Below are 21,061 nucleotides of genomic sequence, written 5' to 3'. Positions count from 1 at the left end.
TTCCCGAGCGGATGAGGTTTCAGTTTTAACACCTCATTCTAAAGATAACAGCAGGAAGAACACAGCATCAATCCAGTGATGTAATAATGTCACCGATGAGGAACTCCAGAATAGAACAACATTCACATATACTCCCTAATGTTTTAACATATTAATTGCTTATTTCACACACTCAAGATTCATTGTATACATTTTCTCATTCTTAATTAGTTTTACTGATTAAGAAATTCACTTCTGCTTGCTAGAACTTTGATGCTTCAACCACTATGTAAATATTCTATCAGGTTTCACATTAGTAACCTGAAATTTACTTCCTGTACTATAAGAGCTGTTTGATGTCACAGTGACACTATACTGGGAACTTATGTAAGATTCCCCAAATCTACCATCAATTTAAAAGGTTTCAAAGGTTTCATGATAGTTTAAGCAGAGCAAATTTTATCACATATACTTCACATACAGAAATGATACTATTAGGCATGTATCGTAACCTGTCATGAAAAAAAACTAAAAGTCAAAAGGGGTCGGTTAACTTGTTGCAGAGCCATGATTGAACTTGGAATCTGCCAATGTTATTTTGTATATGCCTCTGAAGACCTCCAAAGCATATTTTTACAGTCCACAATGCAGAGAAATTGTGAACGAGTGTCTCAAGCCAACCTGCCAGTATTCTTTTATTTGATGATTTTTCCCCATTTAAAAAAACGTTTTAGGGAGTATGCTGTATCTTTTTTATTTACATCACATGGCCTTATGAACCAGACTTCTAGTATTAGTGTTTAAAATTAGATGAGATGATGTCAATGAGTAGCCAATACATGACAATGAATCTGGAAAACATAAAACAACAAATTTCACATCATCACTAATAATAAATTGGATTCTGATTCTGATCAGAAGCTTATAGCTTTATGCTACACTCCAGACTTGAACTGGAAACTTGGAGCACATAGAATTGGACTTTAAGAGTGCTGCACTGTTCCAGGTGCTATCCTTTGAGAGTGCTGACAAAACAAGAGCCAGTCTCTTCTGTAGGAATGACTAGGATCCAATGGCATAATTTCAAAGACAAGTAAACGAATTATCCCAGATGTCCTAGCCAATATTTATCTCTCAAAAACATTAAAAACAGATTATTTGGTCATTATCACTTTGCTATTTGTGGGAACTTGCTGTACATCAGTTGGCCATCATGTTTCCTAGAATAAAAATGACTATGCATCACTAGATGTGAAGCACTTTGGAATGACCTAAAGCTATCAAAATCAAAATATAAATGTAAGCGTATCTTTATAAAAAATACCTCACTAAAACTTGGCAATACAAGCCAAGCTACATTTCTTGAAGATATTATCTAATGAATTAAGTCTGCCTAAGTTTATGTTTCTGCAACCAATACTATTATAACTGAATTCTGTTCTATCTGCAGGATGGAGCTTGATATTGCCCAGCAGAAAGGAAACAGCGCCCTCTACAGGCTGCCAACAAAGGGTGCAAAAGTGAGAAATGTTTTCCTGTAACCTTATTCTTTTTATAACCTAGTTAAAAATATGGAAGTGTGTTTGTGTATGTAAAACCTTATAAGCAGAACTAATATTGGGAGAGCAACTGCTGGATATTTTATTGACTCCTCTTTTCCTTCTTAAAGCCTCCTTTCTAAATTGAAACCTGATTGAATGTTATATACTGTCGATGCATACTGCATAATGTGCATGTGTTTGAATTAGGTTGTCATTAATAGCTTACTGCAGACTAGACAACATGATAGAATTGTTCAAGCTTCCACCAGTTTCCTATTTCAACAAAACCTGACCATTTGTAAAACGTTTTAATCTAATTTCTCTTTGAAAAGTCTGAGAATTTTAAAAATCCAGTTGCTAAGCTTTTCTCTCTCTATAGATGCTGCCTGACCTCCTGACTCTTCCAGCACTTACTTTTTAAAATCTCAAAACTACAGAGGCAGATTAAATCTTTCTAGTTAATCCCTATCAATCTAGTTAATACTTTGCAGATCCTCTCATGGTGACTTGGACTCATCATTTCTTCATCTTCACTCAGTCTGAATTCTGGAATTCCTGACCCAGGGAGCATCTTCACATGAAGGACTACCAGAGGTTCAAAATGTGACAACTCCCAAAGACAACCAAGAATGGCACACCTTACTAGTGATGCCTCATGCTTCCCTTTTCTTTAAAATACCGTATCTATTGGTGTAATCAGTCATTCACCATAATCACTGCAGTATCTGGAGACCTCTAACTTCTAGCAGAAGTTCTCCTCTATCGTCCTTTTGCCGTTTGGTAAATTATAGACTACTTCCACATAGAGCTCTTTTTGTTTAACTCCAATCAAATGAATTCTGTCCATTTTCTCCTTTCAGCCCTATCTTATCTAACCTAACCAGTGTTACCACCCTGGATTTAAAAAAAACACTTTGTTTTCTAACCGGGAATTTTAAGTGTCCTGTCTTAATCACTATATTTATTCTATTAAGCCTTTCTCTTGTACAACAAATTCTACCAACTTATCCAACTTCAGTTTCTTGGATCAGATTCTAACTCAATATATTATATCTAGGTCCTGCACATGATCTCAAGAGGCTGCCGAGGAATACTGCTTTTTTTTTTAAATCACTGGCGCCAGCTCAGAAACATCTCTTCAACTATAATTTGCAACAGACTTCAGCCGAAAGAATAAGCTGCAAAAGATGCAAGTTCCTGGACTATCCATCTATTTTAGTTGACATCAAATAAAATGGAAGTGTCATTCATTTGCTGTCTTTTTGTCTTAAGCAATAAATATTAAGACTCTGTTGGTATTCCCATTTTAATAATGCATTTATCACAGAATTGCCAATATTTGTAATTGACAGTATTACTTTAATCCACAATTCACTTTTAGAGATAAAGAGTCAAAGACTTCTACAGCACAAAAGATTACCTTGGTCTGTCATGTCCATGCTGGCTATCTTTACCAATCCTGTTTACTTGCATTTGGTCTGATTCGCATGCTCATCTAGATATTTCTTAGTAGTGAGAATCTCTGCCTCCACCACCTCCTCAAGTGGTGTGTTACAGATTCCATCCACTATGTAAAAAAAAAACCCTCAGATCCCCTGTAAAATACTGCTGCCATTACAATTTTACAGTGACATCAGGTTAGTATTTTGAAAATAGAAGCATGCTTTGACATTCAGTTGAAGCAATCATTTATCATCCCTTTCTTCCAAATACAGAACTCACCAAGTCAATCTGGCTCAGTTAGTTGGGAGCTTATTCCCAAGAGTACATAACTTTACTTTTAGCGGATAACACTGGCAGAAATCTGACAGGAAAATTATGATTTAGCAACAGACAGTGCAGCGAAGGTGATAGGTTTCCTGCAGGAGCTGCTTCTCAGCCAGTGAATGTCAAAAGCAGAAGAGAAAAGTCTGAAGTGTATTCAGGAAGTGCGCCAAAGCATTATGAAGAAAATTATTCTAAATCTGGAATGCAAAATCTCCTCAGTGAAAAGCTAGTTTCATTAATTAATCTATCCATATGTTACATATAAAATGGCAGCCTTTCAGAAAATCCAGTTTCATTTAATATCTAATCTAATTACTGAATTCATAAGAACACAGCAACAGCACTTTCAATTTTTATGGGGCTAGGGGAAATCAAGGATTTTGTCAGTATATGTTCCCCATAATTTAATCATATGCTATTGCTGAGCATTCACAACAGAGCTTAATTGCTAATACAAACACAACACTGAATAGAGCTGCATGTTTTATTTTATTCCACTAGAAAATTAATTTAGCTATGATACAGTAACCAAAATTTACAAAAATATACAGAAGTAACAATTAGCAATGCATCAAGCACATGAAGGTCCATGAAGAATTTTATTTCGTCAAGACTATTATGTTACCAAATGATCCCAGTTGACAATACTGCAAGATGGTGATCATCAGTAATCTTAAGAAGGTTCATTGCAAAAACACTAGCATCCATTACACTTTAAAGTTGGAATGTTCTTTACTGTTGCTATATATTAGCTTGAGTATGTTACCTACTCATCTTCAAAGTTTAGTAAATCAATTATCAATCAAATTCAATTCTTGGGGCGATAATTAGATCATCAGCGTCTTTAATTCGCCTTTAGAAGACACACAAGTTATAGCTTCCATATGTATTCACAAAAAAGAGATTTGTAGTAACATGTTATATTGTGCCCAATTGAAAAGATTGTATATTGCCTTGCAAAAGTATTCATCCCCCTTGGAAGTTTTCATTTTTTGTTTTGCAACTTTGAATCATAATGGATTTAATTTGGCTTTTTTGACACTGAGCAACAGAAAGACTTTTGTGTCTAAGTGAAAATAGATCTCTACAAAGTGATCTAAATTACAAACGTAATTACAATTATAAAACACAAAGTAATTGATTGTGTATTCAGCCCCTTCAAGTCAGTATTTAGTAGATGCACCTTCGGCAGCAATTATAGGCTTGAATCTGTGTGGATAGGTCTCTTATCAGCTTTGCACATCTGGACACTGCAATTTTTTCCCATATTTCTTTACAAAACTGCTGAAGCTCTGTCAAATTCCAGGGGGGTTGTGAGTGAACAGCCCTTTTTAAGTCCAGCCACAAATTCTCAATTGGACTGAGGTCTGGACTTGGCCACTCCAGGACATTAACTTTCTTGTTTTTAAGCCATTCCCGTGTAGCTTTGGCTTTATGCTTGGAGTCATTATCTCGCTGCAAAACAAATCCTCTCCCAAGTCACAGTTCTCTTACAGACTGCATCAGGTTTTCCTCTAGGATTTACCAGTATTTTGCTGCATTCATTTTATCCTCTCCCTTCACAAGCTCCAGGGCCTGCTGCAGTGAAGCGTCCCCATAGCATGATGCAGCTATCACCAGGCTTCACTGTAGGTATGGTGTGTTTTTGATTATGCCAAACATAGCATTTAGTCTGACAGCCAAAAAGCTCGATTTTGGTTCCATCAGACCTTAGAACTTTCATCCAGCTGACTTGAAAGTCTCCCCACATGCCTTCTGGCAAAATCTACCTGAGATTTCATGAGAATTTTTTTTGTGCAACCGTAGCTTTCTCTTTACCACTCTCCCATAAAGCTGTGACTGGTGAAACATCCTGGCAACAGTTGTATGCAGTCTTTCCAATCTCAGCCTCTGAAGCTTGTAACTCCTCCAGAGTTGTCATAGGTCACTTAGTGACCTCCCTCACTAGTCCACTTCTTGCATGGTCGCTCAGTTTTTGAGGATGGCCTGCTCTAAACAGATTTACAGCTGTGCCCTATTTTTTCCATTTCTTGATCATAGGCATAGTCAAACTTTATTGATCCCAGTGGGAAATTGGTTTTCGATACAGTTGCACCATAAATAATAAATAGTAATAGAACCATAAATAGTTAAATAGTAATATGTAAATTATGCCAGTAAATTATGAAATAAGTCCAGGACCAGCCTATCAGCACAGGGTGTCTGACCCTCCAAGGGAGGAGTTGTAAAGTTTGATGGCCACAGGCAGGAATGACTTCCTATGACGCTCTGTGCTGCATCTTGAAGGAATGAGTCTCTGGCTGAATGTACTCCTGTGCCCACCCAGTACATTATGTAGTGGATGGGAGACATTGACCAAGATGGCATGCAACTTAGACAGCATCCTCTTTTCAGACACCACCATGAGAGAGTCCAGTTCCATCCCCACAACATCACTGGCCTTTCGAATAAGTTTGTTGATTCTGTTGGTGTCTGCCACCCTCAGCCTGCTGCCCCAGCGCACAACAACAAACACGATAGCACTGGCCACCACAGACTCATAGAACATCCTCAGCATCGTCCGGCAGATGTTAAAGGACCTCAGTCTCCTCAGGAAATAGAGACGGCTCTGACCCTTCTTGTGACAGCCTCAGTGTTCTTTGACCAGTCCAGTTTATTGTCAATACGTATCCCCAGGTATTTGTAATCCTCCACCATGTCCATACTGACCCCCTGGATGAAAACAGGGGTCACCAGTACCTTAGCTCTCCTCAGGTCTACACCAGCTCCTTAGTCTTTTTCACATTAAGCTGCAGAAAATTCTGCTCACACCATGTGACAAATCATTGACTTAACTGTACTCCAAGGGTTATTCAGTGACTTGGAAATTTTCTTGTATTCATCTCCTGACTGGCGATTTTCAATAACCTTTTCCTGAAGTTGCTTGGAGTGTTATTTTGTCTTCATGGTGTAGTTTTTGCCAGGATACTGACTCAGCAGCAGTTGGACCTTCCAGCTATAGGTGTATTTTCACTACAATCAATTGAAACACATTGACTGCTCATGGTGATCTCTATTTAACTAATGTGACTTCTAAAACCAATTAGCTGCACCAGTGATGATTTGGTGTGTCATATTAAAGGGGTGGGGAGGGTGAATACTAGTACATTCAATTATTTTGTTTTATATTTGTAACTAACTTAGATCAGTTTGTAGAGATCTGTTTACACTTTGAGACACAAGTCTTTTTCTGTTGATCAGTGTCAAAAAAGCAAAATTAAAATCTACTGTGATTCAATGTTGTAAAACAATAAAACATGAAAACTTCTGGGGGCAGGGGATGAGTGGTGAAGGCTTTTTATAGACACTGTTATCAGTTCGTAGAGTCATAGAAAGTCACAGAATGGAAATGGACCCTTCAGTCACTTAATCCATGCTGACCATCAACCACCCACTTGTACCAATCCTACATTCATTCTTTTATTTTTATCATCTCCACATGTCTGCTAAGGGCAATTTACAGTCACCAGTTAACTTACCATGGAAAAAGATTTAAAAGAAGATTGAGGGGGGATCTTATTGAAACGTATAAAATTCTAAAGGGATTAGACAGGCTAGATTCAGGAAGATTGTTCCCGATGTTGGGGAAGTCCAGAACGAGGGGTCACAGTTTAAGGATAAAGGGGAAGCCTTTTAGGACCGAGATGAGGAAAAACTTCTTCACACAGAGAGTGGTGAATCTGTGGAATTCTCTGCCACAGGAAACAGTTGAGGCCAATTCATTGGCTATATTTAAGAGGGAGTTAGATATGGCCCTCGTGGCTAAAGGGATCGGGGGGTATGGAGAGAAGGCAAGTACAGGGTTCTGAGTTGGATGATCAGCCATGATCATACTGAACGGCGGTGCAGGCTCGAAGGGCCGAATGGCCTTCTCCTGCACTTATTTTCTATGTTTCTATAAAAAGAAAAACTTACTTATGCAGAGAGTAGTTGGTATAGAGAATGGGCTATCAGAGGAAATGGGAGAGGTGGGTACAATTACATTTTAAGGACATTTGGACAGGTACAATACATGGATAGGAAAGGCCTAGAAGAATATAGACCAATGCAGGTAGACATGCTGTATGTAGTATAAGATTATCTAAAGGTTTTCATTGTGGAAAAAGAGTCTACTGCTTTCCCGGCATATATGACAGATAAACTCTTCTCAGGCTTCCAGCCTGGTACAGGTATCAAGTTTAATTGATATTTCAATGACAAACTCTGCCTCTTCCTTGATGAAGGGTTTCAGCCCAAAACATCAACTGTTCACTCTTTTCCATAGATGTTGCCTGGCCTGCTTAGTTTCTCTAGCATATTGTGTGTGTTGCTTGGATTTCTAGCATCTGCAGATTTTCTCATCTTTATACTGCATAGATTAGACTATTTGATGCTCTGGCAAAATCTAATCATTAGCTCTTTTATATTAGCGATTTTTTTCCGAGCAAAAATTAAGTCTTCAAAATTGATGGAAATTGTAAAAAAAAACTTATTTCCACATATTTCTTTAACTTATTTCCTATAAATGGAGCCACAATCTAATGAGTGATAATTTATTTTGTTCCTGGATAGGGAAAGTGCTCGAAAACACTGATGTACACTGTACGATTGGTCAATTAAACTATAAGTGAATTGTAAGAAATAGGACGCTGTTGCAAGGATTTTTCATGTTATATATCCAAAATTCTAATTTACTGTCAACCGTATCTCAAAGCATTCATATTTTTAAATTGGGATAGGAAGCATCTTTCAATGTTATTCAATATAAGATTATTGGGTCAGGTCACAGGAAATACCAATAAAGAAATACCAATTCTCAAAGTTGTATATTATGCTTTTGTCTTGGAATGTGCAAGTGAATAAACAACTGGAGGAATAGTTTTATATGACTCTGCCTTTTGCCAGTCTAATATTATAGTTAGCTTTTTTTCTTGTTTTAACAAAACTGATGCATTGCTCTGGATTAAATCGATTTAACTGGAGCAGCAGGTAATCCTTGATGGTTAAACTGAACATGTCAATGATATTCAATGGATAATCATTCTACTAAAATAATAATAGTTAAACTTTACAATTTAAAATAATAATGCATAAGTGGTCATACTTTGCAGAGTTTCTCAGAAGTTGACTGATAATTTTCATTAAAGCATTGCTACATTTTATGTTACAGTGGCTTGTGAAACACCAGACAGCACAAGTTTTATGGGTACTTGGGCACATTTAATATTCATTATTCAAATTTGAAAACAAATTGTAAGTTATGGTCACCAACCTCAGACACAATTGGATTGTTTTTAAAATTGGCCAACAAGTTTGCCACTGATAAATTTAAAAGGTACCACATTCATTTAATAAAGAGAGAAAATTCCTCTTCGTTTTTCCCATTGTGTCTACAATTATAGCAGCAGACAGTGGTCATATCAAGGAAGTCTACTGAAGCAATTTTAGTTTGGTATTCTGCAAAAGTAAAAATAAGCATAATTACAGAATGTATCGCGATTTGGCTTTTTGCTTCATTAAAATCCTTCAACAACCTTAAAATATTACCTAAACAATAGCTAGGGACTCCAATAGTTAACTGCCTTTAAAATTGAAGTAGTAGCTGAGAATGCATCTTTTCTCCTGATAACAGGGCATACTGAAGACAAATTATGGCTCCCAGAGCACACTTAATACTTCATTACATCTTTAGAGAAGTTAATTATGGGTGATGTTCTCATTCAGAGAGCACTCACATAAACCTGTACTCTGTGAGAGGAGTTTCACCATTTAGCAGGCCATATATTAGTACTAATGCTAGGGTTTATTGTTTATTGTCAGCATTCTTGAATTTACCAGGTTGCCATGTTGACAGGCTTGCCTGATTTGCATCACACAGATGAGCTGATAGAACTAGCCTCTGCTTGCAATTACTTTGATAAAAATAGTTGCAGTTTATTCAGTAATATATTTTAGTTCTTTGGCCAATTACTACATTAAGTGCCTTAGATAACAGGGTACCCGTTGACTTAAAAGTTATGGTTTGACATTTTAAATTACAATTGCAAAGCAACATGAATCAACACCTAGATAAAATTACGACCCTTAGTTCACCAATTCCACTTATTTTTATAAATGAACATTAAAGTGTTGCATTTCTATTATTTTTATAATGCTTTTTTAAAATTAGAACTAGAAGATAAATCTCAACCAGTTGCCTTAACCAGTGGATTACAGGAGACTCAATTATTTTGAGCTATGCTCAGATGTACAATCCACCAAAGGATGAAAAATAACAAAATTATATTTTATGAAAAAGATACCAGCATTTTTGAAAAGATACTTCTAGGCAGCCTAACCCATCGGTCTACAATGGTAAAATAAACCCCTGCGGTGCTAAGTGCCACGGATAACAAGCAGGAGGTTGGTTTGCCTGTATGCCTTGGTGTTGAGGTAATTAATGCAATGCTCATGTTGTTGCTGGGAACCTTGAAGCTTGTTAAAAACATTCAGAAATAGGCAGAATAAAGAGTAACAATCAATCAAATATAAAGTGGGTAAAATGCCTCCCTTCAATTTTAACCAGCTCATTTGTGCACACATTGAATGTTTTTGCTAAAATAGTCTTCATGAACTTCAGCAAGCAAAGAAAAACAGTAAAACTCCTGCTTTCAGAGCTATTTATAAACAATGCTTTTATTTTACCTGCTCATTTGCTTTCTTTAAATGTACAGTATAATAAGCTCTCTAGTGGAATGCAAACGACTGAGAGACTGGAATGCAAAATAATGCTTTGTACCCAATTAGTCTGCTCTGCTACAAGATTCCTCCTAGCCATAATTTCTTCACATTATTAGTTGAACCACGTTAATGACTGTGCCAAATGTGCAAGAATCTTTCTGCCTCACGTTCTTGAAGAGAAGTTAATACTTGAAATCATCTTCTGGATCTTATCTTCATTTTTCAGTATGTTTGCCTTGACAGCACAATTCTTATCCTGCTGGTCTTTGATCAGCTGCTCTAGTTCAGCAAGTTCAGTTTTTAATGGCTCCACAGCACTGTCTGTAATGCTGAAAGTATCAGACAAAAAGCTCAGATTTGTAACATGGTCATTATCAACATTATAAACAGGCAAAGGCAACCTTGCAGAATTAAGTTGGTGAAAATAAGAGAAAATAAAGTTTAATTGCTGTGCTCAAATACAAGCAGCATTAAAAATTGCTACATTGTGTTTTATCCTTACAATTTCTCACATAGTAAACTCCACATTCACAGTCCACTACGCTAAATAATTTAACACACAAAGTAAAACCTTTTTTTTTGCTTTGTTCCAAATTGTCACAATGCTCACATACGAATGAGCATTTGGGAAACTGGTGGGGTGGCAAAATGAATGGGGAGGGATGTGCTGGCTTCTGGCATCTTCTACTGGCTTGGGACAAGACATTTCCACATACCTTCTCTTCACCTTCTCCTCCCCTGTGCCCAATGACTCCCTGTCTGATTTCCCCCTCTCCTTCAGATGAGGGGGTCAAGATGAGTATCAGATAAAAGGGTGAAGCCAAAGGATGAGGAATGGGAGATTAGTCAGAGAGAAAAACCGGGAAGTGTGAGTGGCCAGGTACACTACAGGGAGGGGATAGAGTGAAATAAAGAGGGGTGCTATCTATGCAAGCTAGAGTATTAACAGTGTGGGGGAAAAAGGTGTCAGAGTGTGCTACAGAGAATGAGAAAGAGAAATTGAAAGAGAGGGAGCAGCACGAGAGTGAGCAAGAAATCATGAGCGAGAGATGCATTGAGCTGGTGCTGTGAATGCCATGAGAATTACGGCCAGTTTGCTATCCCACCAGAAGCCACACAGCAACCCTGATAACTGTAGGATGGAAAACACCTTACAGCACTTTAAATCTGATTTTGACTAACTTTGGCCAACCACCAGGTTCAGGAACCATTATTACCAATCAACCAGCAGTCTCTTGAACCAGAGGGGATAACTTCACTCACACAATCAATGAAACGTTCCCAAACCCATGGACTCACTTTCAAGGACCCTTCACTTCATGTCCTCAATATTTATTGCTCGCATTTATTATTTTTTCTTTTATATTTGCACTGATTGCTGTCTTTTACACATCGGTTGTTTGTCCCTCCTATTGGGGCAGTCTTTCATTGAGTCTATTGTATTCCTTTGCGTTTACTGTGAATGTCCACAAGAAAATAACTATGTACTTTGATAATAAATTTGAACTTTAGCAAACATAACCCTATATTTAGCAAAGATATTTTACACACTATTAATAATAAATCATTGAATGTAAAGCTGATAATTACTATGGATTTCAGGGCTGAACCACCACCAGTATACATACCGAAGTTTTTGTTCATATTTTATCTTCTTCTTTACAAAATATATTATGTTTAATTAGTCCATTATGTGAAATGAGTGAATTGAGAATAACTGAGAATTTTCTCTTAACAAAAATATATTTGCTTTTCAGCTCCTTTACCCTATGTTGCTTTATCCAAGATATGTTGCTTCTTCTAAAGCACTTACCCACTAATCCATATCATTAAAACAATTCAACACTTCTATGTACACATGTATTCAGTATTTCTGCAGTTCCTAACCTTTGTTCTTTTAGGAGAGTTTCTGCATGCTTTTTGTTTTCCTTGCGCCACATTGATAACTCATTCTGCATGGAATCCATATCTTCTTGTATGTAGTCCATTATCTTTCCAAGAGGCAAGGCACTGCGGCACAGGGTCTGGATGGATGTTCGTAGCTTTTCTATTTCCTTTGTTACTAGCTCCTTCTCCTTCCTTCTCGCTGTTTCAGAGATGATGGTTTTCTCCTGTTAAAATAATTTTGTGTCAATGTTAAAGAAATTCAGAAGCTGGATTCCATATTACTACTAGTATTTAGATACAGTAAGAGAATGTAATTTGAATATAATAAATTTATTTAATTTTCTATTTCATTTATGACTTTGCCAAAAAAGCAATGCCATTTACCAATTACTTCTCAGAATTACACACAATGTTAAAAATAGCAAGTGCTGGCAATGCACAAATATTCCAGCATACGAGGGGTGGTTGACAAGTTCGTGGACTAAGGTAGAAGGAGATGAGTTATACAGCTCTCGTTACATGCACATGCAGTTCAACTCTTTGAGTGAAAATGCAGAAAGTTTGAAGTTAATAACTCATCTTCTTCTACCTTAGGCCACAAACTTATCAATCACCCCTATTGTGGACCATTTCTGGAGGTCCAAGATGCCAACTTCTACAAAGAAGGATATGCTCCATGACCACTGGATTCAGTGTGTAAATGTAGGAAAAATAAATGTGCTAGGTTTTCTAAAATTGACTCCTCCTACCTTAGGCCACGAACTTATCAATCACCCCTCGTACGTAAATATAATTGAAGCCTGGCAACAATTTTTTTTCTTTTGCATTGGTTAAATAGAAAGTTTTTTTTGTTAATTCAATATTTAAATGGATCAAGAAATAAGTTGATCTGCCAATCCACCAACTCTAATGGATTTGCAGCATAAACAATTTAATCAATATAGGTGGAACAAAGCCAATTGCATTACTTGTTTATTCAAGAATATCAGCTTACTAAAATATATTGATAATACAAATCAAGAGAAAATAACACTTCTTCAGGTATAGCACTTAAACTAAAATGTGAAATCGTAGTACATATCTTTATGAAAACAAAAGGAAAAACAAACTTCATAGTAAATTTATTATCAAAGTACATATATGTCACCATATACAACCCTGAGATTCATTTTCTTGCAGGCATACTCAATAAATCCAAACTTGAATAACCACAACAGAATCAATGAAAGACCACACTAACTTGAGCATTCAACCAACAAGCAAAAGATAACAAACTACGTTAATGCACAAAAAAAATCAATAAGCAATAAATATATTTGATCTCTTTTTTTCCTTTTTCAAGGTTGTTTTGAAGACCCTGACCTGGAATTACACTCTGACTTTGGTTCTTTGCAGGAATGGGACCTGCTCTCAGGGCCTCACGACCAGCCGCTTTTTGATATCCCAAGGACACGGCCTGGAAGATCAGTGTGCCTTCAGGGTGCTCGATTTTCATGGCTCTGGAGATGGGTTGATTTAAGGCTGGTGCCCCTGACTGAGGCGCCGCAGGAAAACATGGAACATCAGGAGCAGTGGGTTAGCTGCCGGCTGTGTATCCAGAGACCTGAACCGCAGGGCCGATTCTCTGGGCACAGAGCTCAGAAAAAGTAACGCAACAGACCTTTAACATCATAAATCAAAAAGTTGTTTGTTATGTCTCCCCTTTTGCTGTGAAACGGGGACACCTCTTTTTCCTTGAGAGAGACAGAGACACACATACACACACACACAGTGGTACGTCCAATAACCGGGTGAAGAAATAGTCTTTGGGGCACTGCAAATCTGTGTCTTTATTGATGCTTTGCTGCACGGTTGAGTGCTCAGTGGAGGGCGCCGATGCTTTTCTTTTTTGCTGGGGGGGGTGTCATTGCCTTGCTGTGGCTTGTGTGAGAGAGGGGGGAGCCCTTTGGAGTTCTAATATTTAACAGTCATTCATTATTTGGGGCACTCTTCTGTTTTTGTGGATGTTTGTGAAGAGAAAGAATTTCAGGATGTATATTGTAGACATTTCTCTGACATTAAATGTACCTATTGAATATCAAGAACATGAAATTAAGAGTCCTTGAAAGTAAGTCCATAGGTTGTGGGAACATTTCAAAGATGGGTCAAGTGAAGTTGAGAAGAGTTATACACACAAAATGCTGGAGGAACTCAGCAGGCCAGGCAGCATCGATGAAAGTGACTAAACAGTCGACGTTTCGGGCCAAGACTGGGGGAAAAAGATGAGAAGTCAGAGTAAAAAGATGAAGAAAGGGGAGGAAGAAGTACAAGGTAGTAGGTAATAGGTGAAACCCAGAGAGGAGGAGGGTGAAGTAAAGAGCTGGGAAGTCTATTGGTGAAAAAGATAATGGGCTGGAGAAGGGGGGATTTGATAGGAGAGGACAGAAGAAAATGGAAGAAAGGGAAGGGGAGGAGCACCAGAGGGAAGTGATGGGCAAGTAAGCAGTTAAGGTGAAAAAGAGAAATGGGAATGGGGAAATGGAGAAGGAGAAGGGAGGAAGACAATTACTGGAAGTTTGAGATGTTATCCACTTTGGTTCAAGAGCCCGATGGTTGAGGGGAAATAACTATTTCTGAACCTGGTGGTACGAGCCCTACTGCCCCCGTACCTTCTTCCAGATGGCAGCAAAGAGAAGACAGCATGTCCTAGGTGTGGGGGTCCCTGATGATGGATCCTGCTTTCCAACGTGAAGGACTCAACCATATCCACTACTTTTTGTTGGATTTTCTGTTCAAGGACATTGGTGCTTCTATTCAAGGCTGTGCTGCAGTCAGTCAATATACTCTCCACTACACATGAGAGAGAGACAGGTTTTACTGTCCTTTTAAACTACTTCTCTCCGCTAGGCTCTGCATAATTTTATACACATCTTACCTTAGTAGGTAACACACATAAAAGTTGCTGGTGAACGCAGCAGGCCAGGCAGCATCTCTAGGAAGAGGTGCAGTCGACGTTTCAGGCTGAGACCCTTCGTCAGGACTAACTGAAGGAAGAGTGAGTATGGGATTTGAAAGTTGGAGGGGGAAGGGGAGATCCAAAATGATAGGAGAAGACAGGAGGGGGAGGGATGGAGCCAAGAGCTGGACAGGTGATAGGCAAAAGGGATACGAGAGGATCATGGGACAGGAGGACCGGGAAGAAAGACGGGGGGGGGGGGACCCAGGGGATGGGCAAGGGGTATATTCAGAGGGACAGAGGGAGAAAAAGGAGAGAGAGAGAAAGAATGTGTGTATAAAAATAAGTAACAGATGGGGTACGAGGGGGAAGTGGGGCAATAGCGGAAGTTAGAGAAGTCGATGTTCATGCCATCAGGTTGGAGGCTACCCAGACGGAATATAAGGTGTTGTTCCTCCAACCTGAGTGTGCCTTCATCTTTACAGTAGAGGAGGCCGTGGATAGACATGTCAGAATGGGAATGGGATGTGGAATTAAAATGTGTGGCCACTGGGAGATCCTGCTTTCTCTGGCGGACAGAGCGTAGGTGTTCAGCAAAGCGGTCTCCCAGTCTGCGTCGGGTTTCGCCAATATATAAAAGGCCACATCGGGAGCACCGGATGCAGTATATCACCCCAGCCGACTCACAGGTGAAGTGTTGCCTCACCTGGAAGGACTGTTTGGGGCCCTGAATGGTGGTAAGGGAGGAAGTGTAAGGGCATGTGTAGCACTTGTTCTGCTTACATGGATAAGTGCCAGGAGCTAGGTGCCCATAGCTACACCTTTAGTTTGGAGGAAGTGGGAGGAGCTAAAGGAGAAATTATTAAGAGTAAGGACTAATTCCACTAGACGGAGCAGAGTGGTGGTAGAGGGAACTGATTAGGTCTGGAATCCAAAAAGAAGCGTAGGGCTTTGAGACCTTCCTGATGGGGGATGGAAGTATATAGGGACTGGACATCCATGGTGAAAATAAAGCGGTGGGGGCCAGGGAACTTAAAATCATCGAAAAGTTTAAGAGCGTGAGAAGTGTCACGAACATAGGTAGGAAGGGATTGAACGAGGGGGGATAAAACCGTGTCGAGGTACCCGTATGGGTCCTAGCTATGCCTGCCTTTTTGTTGGCTTTGTGGAACAATCTATGTTCCGTGCCTATTCTGGTATCTGTCCCCCACTTTTCCTTCGCTACATCGACAACTGCATTGGCGCTGCTTCCTGCACGCATGCAGAGCTCATTGACTTTATTGACTTTGCCTCCAACTTTCACCCTGCCCTCAAGTTTACCTGGTCCATTTCCGACACCTCCCTCCCCTTTCTAGATCTTTCTGTCTCTGTCTCTGGAGACAGCTTATCCACTGATGTCTATTATAAGCCTACTGACTCTCACAGCTATCTGGACTATTCCTCTTCTCACCCTGTCTCTTGCAAAAACGCCATCCCCTTCTCGCAATTCCTCCGTCTCCGCCGCATCTGCTGTCAGGATGAGGCTTTTCATTCTAGGACGAGGGAGATGTCTTCCTTTTTTAAAGAAAGGGGCTTCCCTTCCTCCATAATCAACTCTGCTCTTAAACGCATCTCCCCCATTTCACGTACATCTGCTCTCACTCCATCCTCTCGCCACCCCACTAGGAATAGGGTTCCCCTGGTCCTCACCTACCACCCCATCAGCCTCCGGGTCCAACACATTATTCTCCGTAACTTCCGCCACCTCCAACGGGATCCCACCACTAAGCACATCTTTCCCTCCCCCCCTCTCTCTGCATTCCGCAGGGATCGCTCCCTACGCAACTCCCTTGTCCATTCGTACCCCCCATCCCTCCCCACTGATCTCCCTCCTGGCATTTATTCATGTAAGCGGAACAAGTGCTACACATGCCCTTACACTTCCTCCCTTACCACCATTCAGGGCCCCAAACAGTCCTTCCAGGTGAGGCAACACTTCACCTGTGAGTCAACTGGGGTGATATACTGCGTCCGGTGCTCCCGATGTGGCTTTTTATATATTGGCGAGACCCAACACAGACTGGGAGACCGCTTTGCTGAACACCTACGCTCTGTCCGCCAGAGAAAGCAGGATCTCCCAGTGGCCACACATTTTAATTCCACATCCCATTCCCATTCTGACATGTCTATCCACGGCCTCCTCTACTGTAAAGATGAAGGCACACTCAGGTTGGAGGAACAACACCTTATATTCCATCTGGGTAGCCTCCAACCTGATGGCATGAACATCGACTTCTCTAACTTCCGCTAATGCCCCACCAACCCCTCGTACCCCATCTGTTACTTATTTTTATACACACATTCTTTCTCTCACTCTCCTTTTTCTCCCTCTGTCCCTCTGAATATACCCCTTGACCATCCTCTGGGTGACCCCCCCCCCCCCCCCCCCGGTCTTTCTCCCCGGACCTCACATTTTGGATCTCCCCCTCCCTCTCCCCCTCCAACTTTCAAATCCCTTACTCACTCTTCCTTCAGTTAGTCCTGACGAAAGGTCTCGGCCTGAAACGTCGACTGCACCTCTTCCTAGAGATGCTGCCTGGCCTGCTGCGTTCACCAGCAACTTTGATGTGTGTTGCTTGAATTTCCAGCATCTGCAGAATTCCTGTTGTTTACCTTAGTAGGTGTTTCTTTATAATTCTCAGTTCTAACCCAGAACTGCAGCTGTTCCATTGTCACTTTTTTTTTGTATCCAGTACATTTACCAAACACTTTGAATCAAATTGGCTGAAGATGAACTTTTGTGACAGGGAAACTACAAGGTCTGGCCAAATTAGATCACCTACTTGGCACTTGAGCTTTGTCTTTTGCACTTACTTGTGGGCAATTGACATCATTAAAGATACTTATGGAACCTTCATCTGCCCTCAGAGGATAATTTAATAAAGCTATATAGAATGTTTAGCTATTTAAACATCAGCTAAAATACCGTAATTCATACTATGACCCCCACCACCAAGGACAAGAACAAGAGGCACAGAGGAACACCACTACCTGCAGTTCTACTATACCGGTCCCTCCCTCTACCCAACACTACACATCATTTTAAATGGAAAATTTAAAGTTTTTCCTTCATTACTGGGCCAAAATTCAACAGAACTGAGGGAGTACCTTCAGAAGAATGATAGCAATGTCGCATCACCACTTTCTAATGGGTAACAGCTGCTGTTCTTGCCAGTATGCCTCAAACCCGAAAACTTGAGATTATGGACACAATATACACTGAATCACCAAATTAAAATACTCCTTCTTCAACAAATGATCTAAGTGACTTCAACAGCAAATGGTTTACAACTTGCCACTTACGAACAATGCCATGTTAGTGTTGGGCTTCAATTGAACATTTGATTTCATTATGGAAAGCAGCAAGTCTTTGAGGGTTCTCTTTTCCCTTCTCAAGCTTATCAAGGTTAACAGAATGTTTAGCTGAAGGATCTTGACCCAAAACGTCAACTGTACTTTTTCTCCCCACAGATGCTGCCTGGCCTGCTGCGCTCCTACATTATTTTATGTTTGTTTCAGAATGTTTTGTTTAATCATTCTGATATTATGTGACAATTTTTATGATATCAATCAGCATCATCAAAAAGATCTTTGTAAACAGACAGCTAATATTTGAAGTTCAGCTGCCTTGTGGGAACTGTTTGTGCCAAGTCATGTCATTTGGCTCTCCCATCCCCCACCTCCCGTAAGCCTATTCCTCCCTTTGGCTCTGTTTCCTCCACAAGCCCCACACTGTTTTCACAGCTGTGTTTGTATACCCTGGGGAAACCTGCCAAGTGCACCCTGTCCTACAGCTACCTCCTGTCCATTACCACCAAGACAAACATTTGTATCAAAAAAAATGAAACAAATAGCATTACAGACAGAATCCAGACTGAAGTTTATTCGCTTTCTGTCAATTTTATAAGCACTTCAGTTCAGTGGTACAGTATTTCTTTCCTCATTTTTATACAAATATATGGAATAGCTGTGAAGCAGTCAACGTGTACAGGGAGTGTGTGGGTGGCTTTTTGCACTGAATTCCAAGGACAGACACCCTGTAAAAATAAATCACAGTACATCTCCTTCTTATAACAAGGGAATAGTAATAATTCAGACAATTTATTCCTAGTCTATACCGCCTCCTTAAACCACCACTGTCCCATCTGGATAGCAATAACTCAATCATTTATACACTCCACTATGGCCTACAAACCCTGGATTCCAATATTTTTATTATCTTTCACAAAGCACCAAGAAAAATATTTATGCTCAATGCCGTAGAAACAGTCTGATTTCCCCATTACCTCATCAAATGAGAAAAACACTGTTCCCATAGGTGGCAGGTGGCTAACAGAAAATTCTTCCAAAGAAAATGTATGAAAGTGACCCAGTTTTCTTTATATTAAAATTCACATAAACATTTCATTATTAAAATGCAATAAAGTAATCAATATAGATAAATAAGGGTTTTTGATAGTGTGGTAAAGTTTCTTCCAATTATTGATTAACATATAGGAGAGAGATTGAAAACCTGGCTGAGTGGTGCCATAACAACAACCTCTTACTCAATGTCAGCAAGACCAAGGAGCTGATTATTGACTTCAGGAGAAGGAAACCAGAGGTCCATGAGCCAGTCCTCACTGGAGGAGGAGAGGTGGAGAGAGTCAGCAACTTTAAATTCCTCAGTGTTATTATTTTAAAGGACCTATACTGGGCCCAGCATTTAAATGCAATTATGAAGAAGGCATAGCAGCACCTCTATTTCCTTAGGAGTTTGTGAAGATTTGGCATGGCATCTAAAATTTTGACATACTTCCATAGATGTACTGGAGAGTATATTAACTGGCTGCATCACAGCCTGGTATGGAAACACCAATGTCCTTGAATGGAAAAATCTATAAAAAGTAGTGAATACAGCCCAGCCCATCACAGGTAAAGCCCTCCCCACCACTGATAACATCTACATGAAATGTCTTTGCAAGAAAGCAGCATCCATCATCAGGCACCCCCACCACCTAAGACACGCTCTCTTCTTGCTGCTGCCTTCAGGGTGGTGGTACAGAAGCCTCAGGACACACATCACCAGGTTCGAGAACAGTTATTACCCCTCAACCATTAGGCTCTTGAACCAAATGGGATAACTTCACTTGGCCCATTATTGAAATGCTCCCACAACCTATGGACTCGCTTTCAAGGACCCTTCACCTCATGTTTTCAATATTTATTGCTTTTTTTTTGCATTTGCACATTTTTTTGCATGCAGGATGAACACCCAAGTTGGTGCTGTCTTTCATTGATTCTGTAATGGTTATTATTCTATTGTGGATTTATTGAGTATATCCACGAGAAAATGAATCTCAGGGTTATATGGTGACATAGGTACTTTGATAATAAATTTACTTTAAACGTGTAAAATCCTAAAGGGGTTGGACAGGCTAGATGCAGGAAGATTGTTCACGATGTTGGGGAAGTCCAGAACGAGGAGTCACAGTTTAAGGATAAAGGGGAAGCCTTTTAGGACCGAGATGAGGAAAAACTTCTTCATACAGAGGGTGGTGAATCTGTGGAATTCTCTGCCACAGGAAACAGTTGAGGCCAGTTCATTGGCTATATTTAAGAGGGAGTTAGATATGGCCCTTGTGGCTAAAGGGATCGGGGGTATGGAAAGAAGGCAGGTACAGTGTTCTGAGTTGGATGATCAGCCACGATCATACTGAATGATGGTGCAGGCTCCAAGGGCCGAATGGCCTACTCCTGCACCTGTTTTCTATGTTTCTATAATATATCATTGTAAAATATGACAATTCTGCATGTCAGTAATAAATTTTGCCATAGAAGAAACTGGAGTTTTAAGGGTAATTGTAATTTATTAACCATGACTTCATGACTAGTTCTAAAATATCTATTGGCCATCAATTCTATTTGAATATTATTAAATATTGGCAGATTAATTGATTATCACATGTACAGAGGTACAGTGAAAACCTGCCTTGCATGCCACATAGATCATTTCATCAACAACAGTGCACTGAGGTAGTACTAGGTAAAACAATTTTACAGAATGCAGAATAAAGTGTTATAGTACAGAGAAAGTGCAGTGCAACAAGGCTCAAGGCCACAACAAGGTAGATTGTGAGGTCAAGAGTCCATCCTATCATACTAGGGAACTGTCCAATGGTCTTATATCAGCAGA

At 39.7% G+C, this 21,061-nt stretch overlaps 1 protein-coding gene across 2 annotated transcripts in view; it reads right to left on the bottom strand.

The window, feature by feature from the left end:
• Positions 1-3,768: 3,768 nt before the first annotated feature.
• traf3ip1 (TNF receptor-associated factor 3 interacting protein 1) overlaps positions 3,769-21,061 on the bottom strand; it is a 139,713-nt gene continuing 122,420 nt past the window's right edge. For both annotated transcript variants that reach the window (XM_072261448.1, XM_072261449.1), the window contains 2 exons: positions 11,913-12,136; positions 3,769-10,354 (listed from right to left, as the gene is read on the bottom strand). In XM_072261448.1, coding sequence (XP_072117549.1) covers positions 10,189-10,354; positions 11,913-12,136 — 390 coding nt within the window. In that variant the 3' untranslated portion in view covers positions 3,769-10,188. The remainder of the gene's footprint in view (positions 10,355-11,912; positions 12,137-21,061) is intronic.

This window comes from Mobula birostris, chromosome 6 (assembly GCF_030028105.1).
Source record: "Mobula birostris isolate sMobBir1 chromosome 6, sMobBir1.hap1, whole genome shotgun sequence".
NCBI classification, from domain to species: Eukaryota; Metazoa; Chordata; class Chondrichthyes; order Myliobatiformes; family Myliobatidae; genus Mobula; species Mobula birostris.
This window is presented reverse-complemented; position numbering and strand designations above follow the sequence as displayed.